General features: G+C 27.1%; 2 protein-coding genes across 2 annotated transcripts; both read right to left on the minus strand.

Annotated features, from left to right (window-relative positions):
• Positions 1-5,407: 5,407 nt before the first annotated feature.
• On the minus strand, positions 5,408-6,537 carry LOC126895550 (uncharacterized). The gene is made up of 3 exons (XM_050667537.1): positions 6,123-6,537; positions 5,908-6,036; positions 5,408-5,796 (listed from the first exon to the last, which is right to left on the minus strand). Exons 1-3 carry the CDS (start codon positions 6,535-6,537, stop codon positions 5,408-5,410), a joined length of 933 nt encoding a protein of 310 aa, XP_050523494.1.
• Positions 6,538-8,167: 1,630 nt separating this feature from the next.
• On the minus strand, positions 8,168-9,619 carry LOC126895571 (uncharacterized). The gene is made up of 4 exons (XM_050667582.1): positions 9,502-9,619; positions 9,205-9,456; positions 8,592-9,044; positions 8,168-8,313 (listed from the first exon to the last, which is right to left on the minus strand). Exons 1-4 carry the CDS (start codon positions 9,617-9,619, stop codon positions 8,168-8,170), a joined length of 969 nt encoding a protein of 322 aa, XP_050523539.1.
• Between the last annotated feature and the right edge of the window lie 2,662 nt (positions 9,620-12,281).

Below are 12,281 nucleotides of genomic sequence, written 5' to 3' on the forward strand. Positions count from 1 at the left end.
ATAAGTTCTTATTTAACAAAATATATATATATATTTCACAAACCATACATTACTATACAACTATTCAGTTCAATGTGTAATATTCATTTAAAATTTTTTTTTTTTTTAATTGAATAGTAACATTTCAATATTGTGTTAGGTATTATTTGATATGAAAAAAATGCTATATCTTTCAATATAACACAGTGATAAATTATTTAAAAAATTAATAAAGTTTGTTTGTATAGTTTGAAATATACTATACTATAGTATAGTTTGAAAATTGAAATTTTAATTACGTTAAATGTAATTTCTCTTTTTAGATTGATTCTCTTAGAATCAATACATTTTGAATAGTTAGTCTTTAACTACAGATGTGTAATAATTATATATATATATATATAAACACACAATAAAATTGTTTATAGAATGATTATTTTTTATTTAAATAATTAAATTATTCAACAGTCAATATTGTAAGGTCACACTGTAATTCCTATTATGTTACCTATGTAAACTATTTTTGTAATGCATTCATTAGTCTATTCTATATCCTACTGTTAATAGGATCAATGTTAATATTAAATATATATTATAATTTACATTTATAAGTGGAGTAGTTATTATTTATATATTAATAATATTAAAACGTTACATGGCGCTGTGGTAAATATAAAAATTTTATAACGCATTTAATAGTGTTTTATTTTAAAATTCGAACGTGCTGAAAGTTGTATGTTACAATTTTCATTTAAGGTTAACCTCTATGTTTGAAGTTAGCATCGATGTTGGAACCGCAATGTTTATCATGTTTCTCAGTCGAGTATAAAAACTGATACCGCGTAATCCAGTCGTGATAAATGATAGTGTTGTTTTTATACTTTCGTTGTTTTACGTTTCGTCGTTTGTAATTTTTGTTTTGTTGTTATAAATTGTTATTATATTTAAAAATTTGAAGATGAATAGTTTAGACTCAGTAGATATTAACGTGTTGAAAACTATCAAAGTTGAGGAATTAAAAAAAGAATTAAAATTTCGACACCTTCCCGAAAAAGGTAATAAAGATGAACTGATTGATATTCTTTTGGCTGACAATGAGAGAGTTATTGCAGATAACTTACAAGAAGCCTTAATTGCTTCTCGAAATAAACAAAACGAAGACTTGATAAGAATAACAAAATTGCAACAAGAAAATGAAACATTAAAAAAGGCTAAAATGGGAACTGTTGATAAAGATCAAATTCCTATGGATTTATTAATTCAGCTTGTTGCTACACAAAAGCTTATTTCAGAAAACATGAATGTTAATAATAGTAGCCAAATACAGATTATATCTACCAATGACACAGCTTCTGCAATATCAATTTATCATGGAAAAAAACATGAAAATGTTGAAGAATGGATTGTTGAAGTTGAACGCATTTCACAACATGCTCATTGGTCAGATTCACTAACATTAGTTAATGCTGTTTCGAGATTACGAGGTCCAGCTCAAAATTGGCATAAGGTATCCGGACGTCAAATAAACTCATGGTCAGAATGGAAAGAAAAAATCTCTGAACGATTTAAAGGTAAAATGTCTTTTTCCGATTTTATAAAGTTTCAAGGACAACGCATTTTACGAACAGATGAACCAATAGTAGAATACATTTTTGATAAAGATGCTATTATTGAAAAAGCGCCTTTCAAAATACAACAATCAGATCGTGTTTCTCTAATATTAGAAGGAATCACTGATAATATATGGGCAGTTCCACTTGCTACAGCAATGTGTTGTTCTGTTCCAGAATTGATTGACCGTGCAATTCCTTTAGACACTATACGCAAAATAAGTACAAACAAATCCAATGTCAACACATTAAAAGATATTGAATGTACTAAAGAATCAAAACAAATCCATCGTTTCAATCCAACAGTTGATAAAAAAGAAGAACAAATTTGTTTTAACTGTAAAAAAAAGGGACATGTTAGTTATGATTGTAAATCTGAAAAAGCAAATAATAAAGATAAAGGTAATTGGTTGAATAAAAATAAATCAACATCAGATAAAACATACATTAAAACTGAAGAAAATGAAAAAAAAGATATAAGTTTTAAAAACAAAAGTATAAATTGTTTACAAAAATACAATTATACTTCCAATTCAAAAGTATCTCAGATTCCAGTGACTATCAATGGCAACTTAACAATAGATGCATTACCAGATAATGAGTCTTGTGTAACACTTTTGAGAAAATGTTTTATTCCAGAAAATACTATCATACATCCTTGGCAAGATGGAGCATATGCTACACCAGATGGCGATTGTACACCTTGCAGATGGATAACATTAAGAATTGAAGTAGGTAAAATATATTATACAATGTCAAAAGTTGGAGTATGTGAATCGTTACCAATAGCCATGATACTTGGTCGTGACTGGCAGTCAGCAGTACATGCTACCATGATAATAGAACCAAATGGAGCGATTTGCATTACTACACCTACATCTACTCAAGAATTTGGATGTGTTAAAGCTAATGATTCCTTTGTAGGATGCATTGTAGAATCACGATTTTCTTCAAAACCACTGATTTCAAAATATAATAAAGTTAAAGAAAACGAAAAAAAACATAAAGATCCAGAAAAAGATATTAATACATATTTATCCAAAGATCAAAATACAAAACTGCAAAGTATTTTGGACAGTTTTGGAGACGTTTTTTCTGATCCAGAGAACGAAATTGGTGAGTTTCCTAATTTGGAAATGGAAATTAATTTGACAAATAATAAGCCTATTAAGTGCAAGCCTTATAGAGTTACCGAACCTAATCGCATATTTATGAGTGAACAAGTAGAAAAATGGATTGAAAATAAAGTTTGTCGTCATTCAAATTCCTCTTATGGAGCACCTGCATTTGTTATAGAACAACCATTCCACATATCAACGCCTAAGCGTGTCGTTATTGATTATTCTCGTACCATTAATCAAGTAACGATAAAAGATCCATTTCCTATAGATCAAATGGATGAAATGTTAAAGAAATTGGCTGGCAAAAAATATAAAACCGTTGTTGATATCAAACAAGCGTTTAATCACATTAAAATAAAAGAAGAGGATGTATTTAAAACAGCAGCAGTAACACCAGATCATCATATCGAATTTACTCATGTAATATTTGGTCTTTCCAACGCACCTGCTATACTTGCTAGAGCAATATCGGAAGCTTATGGTCATTTACAGAGTATTGGTTTGGTAAAATATTATGACGACATTGGTGGTGGACATGATTCATTCGATGAACATTTGGTTTTCATTCGTAAACTTTTTGAAGCAACCCGAAAGCATAAACTCAAATTTACAAGACAAAAATGTCACTTTGCAATTAAAAAAATCAAATTATTTGGCAGAATTCTGGACGAAGACGGCGATCATCCAGATCCTAATAGAGTAATAGCGGTACAAAGATATAAAACACTTGATACTATACATGAAGTAAGAAGTTTTCTCGGTTTTGCTAATACCTTACGACGCTATATTAAGGATTTTGCTTTAATTTCGAAACCTCTTACTAATATTTTAAAAAAGAATAAAACTGATATAAATAACTCCAAAATGAAACCTGTTACATTAAATGATAATCAACAACAAGCATTTACGAAATTGAAAATTGCACTAACATCAGCACCATTATTAGCACATTTCAAACAAGATGCACCCACTATGGTTGAAACAGATGCAAGTTATGAAGGATTAGTAGCATGTCTTTCTCAAATTAATAATGGAAACACACATATAATAGAATATGCGAGTCGTACACTTAAGGATGCAGAAAAAAAGTACCATAGTAACGAATTAGAAGTAACTGCAGTTCATTGGGCTATAACAGATAAATTTCGACTTTATCTGACTGGAAAAAATTTTAAACTTTTAACTGATAGTTATTCTACAGCATACATTGTAAGTAAAGCCAAATTGAATCGTAAATTTGCCAGGTATGTGGTCGATTTAGCATCTTTCGATTTTGAACCCATCTATAGATCAGGGAAACTTAATCATATTGCAGATCACTTGTCTCGATACCCACAACCTGAGATAAAGGAAAATAATCTATGTCTTGCTATAATTCCAACATATGATCAAAATTTGGAATTAGCTCAAAAGTCTGATGCTTATTGTCAACAAATCACAAACAAATTGAAAAGCAACAATGATAACATACATATACAACAAATAAAACGTTCATACAAATATGATAACAGTATTTTAGTTCATGTCAATATTGAAAATGGTCGTGAAGTATGTAAAATTTTAATACCATTTTCGTATCGTAATATAGTACTCAAAAGCTGTCATGACAATGCTGGTCACTTTGATGCAAAAAAAACCTTAGAAAAATTAAAAATCAGATATTGGTGGAGTTCAATGAGAAAAGATACTAAACTATATGTTCGAGGTTGTATTGTTTGTCAAAAAGTAAATAGAAGAACAACCCCAGCATATGGAATGCTAGGTGAACGAAATATTCCTCAAGTTCCATTTCAAGTTATATCTGCTGATCATTTATCATTACCACCCACAAAAGCTGGTAATTGTTATATTTTAGCACATATATGTCATGCCACTCGTTTTCTTATTGCTAGACCAACGTGTACAACAGCTACAGAAGACATTATTAACACCATTGAAAATGATATCTGCAATCAAATATATATATACATATATTANCATTGAAAATGATATCTGCAATCAATATGGACCACCACTTACATATATTAGTGATAACGGTTCTTCATTCACCAGTGCAAAATTTAAATTGTTTATGGAAAAATATGGAATTGAACATCTACTAACACCTCCATATACTCCTCAGTCAAATGGTTTAATCGAACGTTCAAATGCAACCATAATATCAGTGCTTTCTAAATTTACATTAGAACATCCTAATGATTGGGACGAAAAACTACCTAATTTGATCTTGGCAATCAACACTACTCAGCAGAGTTCTTCAAAATATTCACCATTTTACCTGTTATTTGGATATGAACCTAGAGTTATTTCTTGGGAATTAAACATAGAAGCTATAAGATCAGACATCTCAAGAGAACAACAAATAGAAGAACTTACAGAAGCAAGAAATAGAGCTGCTGAGAACATTAAAAAAAAACATGAGGAAAACAAAAAACGTTTTGATAAAAACAGACTAAGCCAATCATTTCATAAAGGAGACATAGTTTTGTATGAATTGCCCTTATCTTCAGATACAAAACTAACACCCAAGTTCAAAGGACCATTTATGATTGAAAATCCAGTTGGTAAAGTATGTTATAGAATCAGAGAAGTGGACCATTCAAAAAACAAAAAAAAAGACACAAGAATAGTGCATGTACAATCAATTAAACCATTCATTGAAAGACCTAATTTTGATGATCCAGGGAACATAGAATTCTATGACACTACAAATACAATTCCATAGACTGAAGAAACAACCATTGAAACAAATACAATNCTCTTCTTTGATTGATAAGTCTTAAAAGTTTCAGGCTTTTGAATCCTCGAATCCTCGTCTTCATCAAATGTTAAAAGATCTTTATAAAATTTTATAATTTTACGTTTATTTGGACGTTTGCCAACATAATGAGGATTTGTACGTATGTTGATGTTGATGACAGGAGTTCTATTCTTTTTTCGATACGTCTTGTGGGTTTCAGAATTGTTAATTCTTACATTTTCTTGTTCACCAGAATTATTTACTATTTCGTCTGCATGAGTTTTTTTACTAGACATATAATAGTCTATAATGTCTTGTGGAATTCTTTCGATCAATACAATCGGATCTATAAGTTCAAAAATTATAAATAATTTTTTGATAAATATTTCATGTAAAATATATAAATTGTAAATTAAAAACAAAATATATTAATATAAAATAAATTAAGCTTACTTACAAGAATTGTTAATTCTTACATTTTCTTGTTCGCCAAAATGATTTACTATTTCGTCTGCATTGGTTTTTTTACTGGACATATAATAGTCTATAACGTCTTGTGGAATTCTTTCGATCAATACAATCGGATCTATTGATTCAAAAATTATAAATATTTTATGTAAAATATATAAATTGTATATTAAAATATATTAATATAAAATAAATTAATCTTACTCATACGTTTGTCTGCTTCGGATGGTATTTCCACATTAATTGAATTTGATTTGTTTTTAGTAGATATCTTAGCGTTTGACTTATTGCGAGTTTGATTTTTACGTTTCGAAATTAACGCATCAAAATTTTTTACTTGTCTTTTATTGACAGTTGTTTGTTTTTTAGTAATTTTCTTAACATGGCTAACATTAAGTGTCTTTTTTGCTTGAAACGTCTTGGAAGTTTCAGGCTTTTCAATCGTTGCATCCTCGTCTTCACAAAATGTTAAAAGATCTTTATAAAATTTTATAATTTTACGTTTATTTGGACGTTTGCCAATATAATGAGGATTTGAACGTATGTTGACGAGAATGGAATTTGATTTTCTATGTCCAGTTTTTAGATGGCTTATAGGCTTATTGCTTTTGGTTTTCATGTTTCACTATTCGTGCAGAGATATAAATTAAATATGTGACTACAAAAAATCAAATATAAATGTGGTTTTGGGCAATTTTTGTGGAGTTTTCGGGCTTCAGAAAATTTCCGTGTCACATCTAAATCGCCCGTGACTGTTAAAAAATATTAACTTAAACAATATAAATTTGTAGTCACGGAAACAAGAAGAGAAATTTATATAAAAACAAATAAATTGCAATAAAATGAAAAATACATTGGCCAATAATACTTGTAGCCAAATAACTTAAAATTATTATGTCCATTTATTTCAAAGGACATTTTTAATTTCGATTCGAAACTGAAAAAGTATTAATTTTACCATATTGTATTTAATATTTTTTTTTTGTCTGTCACTTTTTTTTCTCAGTTCTCACTGGATCGATATTTTTCAACGATGTATCAAGAGATCACAAATAGTATCTAGTTTAGGATATAACTCTCAAAAATAGATAATTCTCCTTAGTTTCCCGTAAGTAATCAAAATTTCCCCAAATAATTAAAATTGGTATATTTTATCATTTCATTAAATTTTTTTCTTAAAACTGCCAAAACCTTTTTTAAAAATGAATAAATCAGAATTTTTTTGTTTTTTAAATAAACACCTTGAATATTTTTCTTCTTTTGGGTGTAATATTATTATTTAAAACTGGACCATTAACCTGCTCAAAGGCGGGCATTAAAAATAGCAATTTCTACACTAAAATATAAATTTTTCAGCTTAAGTTATAAAATTATTCCGGAAATACTGTGTCCTTTAAACATATGTTAAATGAAAGCTTATGTTACGTACTATAAATTAAAAATGAAGAATTGTCCCGAACTCGATGGACTTAGTTTCACCTATTATTTCTTCCTCTGATATCTTGTTGAATTTCATTTCACTTTACATATTTTTGGTTATTTTTAAAAATTAAAAATTGATTAAATTCTGAATATTTCAACTGTAGAAACATTTTAAGCACCATGAGTTATAGAAAAGATTTAAGATATAGGAATAAGAGTTACATAGAAATAATCACTAAACTTGTATTTAAATTTTAAATTATAAATTTGACCGTAGACCTGCTCACAGGGGGCGATCCAAAATGACAACTTTTTCACAAAAAATTATCTTTTTCAACTTAAATTTTAAAAGTGTTCCGGTAATTCTGATACTTTTATATATATCTTAAATCAAAGCTTATGTAATATACTTTATTTTAAATAAAAAAAAAATATATGCATCGTGTAATCATTAAACATCCAATGAGAAAAATATTCATTAGATCTTAAATAAAAAAAAAAAATTCAAAAAAACAATTTTTATGATTAGAACAACAACATAAAAAATATAATGTACAAAATCAATGATAGAAACGAAACTATTTATTAAATTGAAAATTCTTGAACGAAAGTTCACGGAAATTATTACCGACTTGAAAGTTGTTTATAATACAACACTGTTGATTTTTCAACAATTATAAGTCATCCGCAGAGTATAGTTCAATAAAAATTTGTTTAAATTAAATCTATAGTCTCTGCGGCAAAAAATGTAAGAGTTATAAGGTAAATTGCTTGGTCATGATTTATCAAAATTAAATGTTGAGATGAGTTCATCAATTGAATCTAGATCATTTTGATCGTTTTTTCTTAGAAATTTTCTTTGTAGAGCTATTCGTAGATAACCTTTTATTTTTTGTAGGATTATCAGTTGGTGTATCAAAATTATTTATGCCATCAACATTGTTAAATAGTTCGATGTTATTTACTAATTTTTCTAGTTCGATTGTATTAATTGTTTTATTAAACATATAGGAGTCTATAATTTCTTATGGAATTCTTTTGAGCAACACAAACGGATCTATAAATACCAAAATTATAAATTAATTTTTTGATAACAATTTTATACAAAATAAATCATTTTTATATTAAAAAGTAATTATATTATTACAAAATGACGAAATCTTTTTTATAAACACTATTGGAACTTTAAAAAAGAATATATAAAAATAAATATTACTATAATAATTTCATTATAAAAAATATGACACTTACTCATATGATTGACATTGTCGGATGGTATTTCCACATTAATTGGATTTGATTTGTTTTCAGTAGATATCTCGACGTTTGACTTGTCAGGAATTTTATTCTTACGATTTGAATTAAGAGTATAAGAATTATTTACTTTTTCTTCATATTTATTTGTTAGTCTAAGTTTTTTACGTGAATCGTTAACGTCGTCGAGATGAGTTCTCTTCTTTGATTGAAAAGTCTTAAAAGTTTCAGGCTTTTGAATCCTCGAATCCTCGTCTTCATCAAATGTTAAAAGATCTTTATAAAATTTTATAATAATACGTTTATTTGGACGTTTGCCAACATAATGAGGATTTGTACATATGTTGATGTTGATGATAGAAGTTCTATTCTTTTTTCGATACGTCTGGTGGGTTTCAGAATTGTTAATTCTTACATTTTCTTGTTCACCAGAATTATTTATTATTTCGTCTGCATGAGTTTTTTACTAGACATATAATAGTCTATAACGTCTTGTGGAATTCTTTCGATCAATACAATCGGATCTATAGATTCAAAAATTATAAATATTTTATGTAAAATATATAAATTGTATATTAAAATATATTAATATAAAATAAATTAATCTTACTCATATGTTTGTCTGCTTCGGATGGTATTTCTACATTAATTGAATTTGATTTGTTTTTAGTAGATATCTTAGCGTTTGACTTATTGCAAGTTTGATTTTTACGTTTCAAAATTAACGTATCAAAATTTTTTACTTGTCTCTTATTGACAGTTGTTTGTTTTTTAGTAATTTTCTTAACATGGCTAACATTAATTGTGTTTTTTGATTGAAACCTCTTGGAAATTTCAGGCTTTTGAATCGTTGCATCCTCGTCTTCATAAAATGTTAAAAGATCTTTATAAAATTTTATAATTTTACGTTTATTTGGACGTTTGCCAATATAATGAGGATTTGAACGTATGTTGACGAGAATGGAATTTGATTTTCTATGTCCAGTTTTTAAATGGCTTATAGGCTTTTTGGTTTTGGTTTTCATGTTTCACTATTCGTGCAGAGATATAAATTAAATATCTGACTACAAAAAATCAAATATAAAAGGGTTTTGGGCAATTTTTGTGGAGTTTTCGGGCTTCAGAAAATTTTCGTGTCACACCTAAATCACTCGTGACTGTTAAAAAAATATTAACTTAAACAATATAAATTTATAGTCATGGAAACAAGAAGGAAAATTTATATAAAAACAAATAAATTGCAATAAAATGAAAAATACATTGGCCAATAAAACTTGTAGTCAATTAACATAAAATTATTATGCCCATTTAATTTAAAGGACATTTTTAATTTCGATTCGAAACTGAAAAAGTATTAATTTTACCATATTGTATTTAATATTTTTTTTCTGTCACTTTTTTTTCTCAGTTCTCACTGGATCGATTTTTTTCAACGATATATCAAGAGATCACAAATAGTATTTAGTTTAGGATATAACTCTCAAAAATAGATAATTCTCCTTAATTTCCCGTAAGTAATCAAAATTTCCTCAAATAATTAAAATTGGTATATTTTATCATTTCATTAAATTTTTTTCTTAAAACTGCCAAAACCTTTTTTAAAAATGAATAAATCAGAATTTTTTTGTTTTTTAAATAAACACCTTGAATATTTTTCTTCTTTTGGGTATAATATTATTATTTAAAACTGGAACATTCACCTGCTCAAAGGCGGGTATTAAAAATAGCAAATTTTACACAAAAATATAAATTTTTCAGCTTAAGTTATAAAATTGTTCCGGAAATACTGTGTCCTTTAAACATATGTTAAATGAAAGCTTATGTTACGTACTATAAATTAAAAATGAAGAATTGTCCCGAACTCGATGGACTTAGTTTCACCTATTATTTCTTCCTCTGATATCTTGTTGAATTTCATTTCACTTTACATATTTTTGGTTATTTTTAAAAATTAAAAATTAATTTAATCCTGAATATTTCAACTGTAGAAACATTTTAAGCACCATGAGTTATAGAAAAGATTTAAGATATAGGAATAAGAGTTACAGAGAAATAATCACTAAACTTCTATTTAAATTTTAAATTATAAATTTGACCCTAGACCTGCTCACAGGGGGGGATCCAAAATGACAACTTTTTCAACTTAAATTTTAAAAGTGTTCCGGAAATACTGATACTTTTATATATACCTGTATATATAAAAGTGTTCAATAAGTTCGGAAACACCCATTTTTTAGAGCCGCTATTGATTTTTTTAATAATTTTTTTTTTAGAAGCTAATTGAATAATTAAATGCATCTTTTACGATTAAAATTTAAGTTCAACCCTAATGCAAAAGGGTAGAAATCTACCCTAACTTAAGAAATTTAAATGGCAACCATTACTTTTTTTTAAATTTTCGGTTAGAAAATTTTATTTAAAATAAAAATACTTTTAAAATTTTAAAATTGGATAAATCATTTTTGAGATATTGTTGTTTAAAAGGATCAATTTTGAGTTTGGAAGCACATTTTGCCACAGTAAAAACTAATCAATGTGTAATTCCGTAGACATAATAATCATAAATTGCCTGATTATTGTTGCTTGGTTTATCTTAATGATCGTACTTGAGCATGAAACGATCAATAAATATTGTTAAATTGATATTGTACCTTATCAATGGAATTATTAAATATCAATAAAAATATGATTTACGATTGCATTTTTTTCACGTTTACAAGTGAAAGTAGATAGTTGTTGAAAAACATGTGTGTTATCAAATTAAATATTTTAGTCAATAACCCAATTGTATGTAGTTATTCGTCAAAATGATTTTAACACGTCTTTATCATTTTGCGGCATGAAAATTTAAAGGTTCTGTGTCAGATATTTTCAAGTTGACTTTTTATTTTTTTTAATTCTTTATAATTTTCTGTAAAAATTAATCAATTTGAGAAATTATTATTTATAATAACTATTGTACTATTGTCATGTTGTGCTACATTTTTTATAANTTTATTTATTTATTTATTTATTTATTTCATCAAAGATGATGATGATTACGCCCATTAGGGCAAACAGTACAGTACGGAAATAATAATACAGATAATTACTTACTCTATAACAATAATTATAAATATAAACTTTAAGTTAAAAATATTAAACTAAAATAAAATACAAAATGAATGTAAATAAATATCAATTACATATATAAAAGGACCACTTCAAATTATACATTGAGGTTATTTCGACATGTTAACCATAATATAGCTGACGAATCATGATTAAAATCAAAATTATTTAAAGAATTGCATAAATAAAGCATGCGATTTACAGGAGAGTTTCTACTGTAGTTTTGCGCGAGGGTAGGTATATAAAACATAGAATGATTTCGAAGAGATAATTGAGGAACATTGAAAGGTAATTTATCTAAAATTTCAGGACAATCTATTTTGTTGTTGAGTAAATTATATATCCATTTTATATCTAAATATTGTCTTCTAAATAATAAAGAGTCCATTTTCAAACTATCACGAAAATTTTCATAATTAATCCTATTTTTATTTAATTTGTACGATAAACAGGTTAAAAAGCGGTTTTGTACAGATTCAATTTTTTTAATTTCACTGGCTACAAATGGAGACCAAATAATTGAACCATATTCCAGCCCAGATCTTACTAAAGAGAAGTACAATGTTTTTAAACATT

Source organism: Daktulosphaira vitifoliae, unplaced genomic scaffold (assembly GCF_025091365.1).
Source record: "Daktulosphaira vitifoliae isolate Bord-2020 unplaced genomic scaffold, ASM2509136v1 Scaffold_1, whole genome shotgun sequence".
Lineage (NCBI taxonomy): Eukaryota > Metazoa > Arthropoda > Insecta > Hemiptera > Phylloxeridae > Daktulosphaira > Daktulosphaira vitifoliae.

Coding starts and splice junctions, on each gene's coding strand:
- LOC126895571 (XM_050667582.1), bottom strand. CDS start 9,619: ATGAAAACCAAAACCAAAAAGCCTATAAGCCATTTAAAAACTGGACAT. Junction 9,457..9,501: donor TGGCAAACGTCCAAATAAAC/GTAAAATTATAA, acceptor CATTTTATGAAG/ACGAGGATGCAACGATTCAA. Junction 9,045..9,204: donor CGAAGCAGACAAACATATGA/GTAAGATTAATT, acceptor AAACTCATGCAG/ACGAAATAATAAATAATTCT.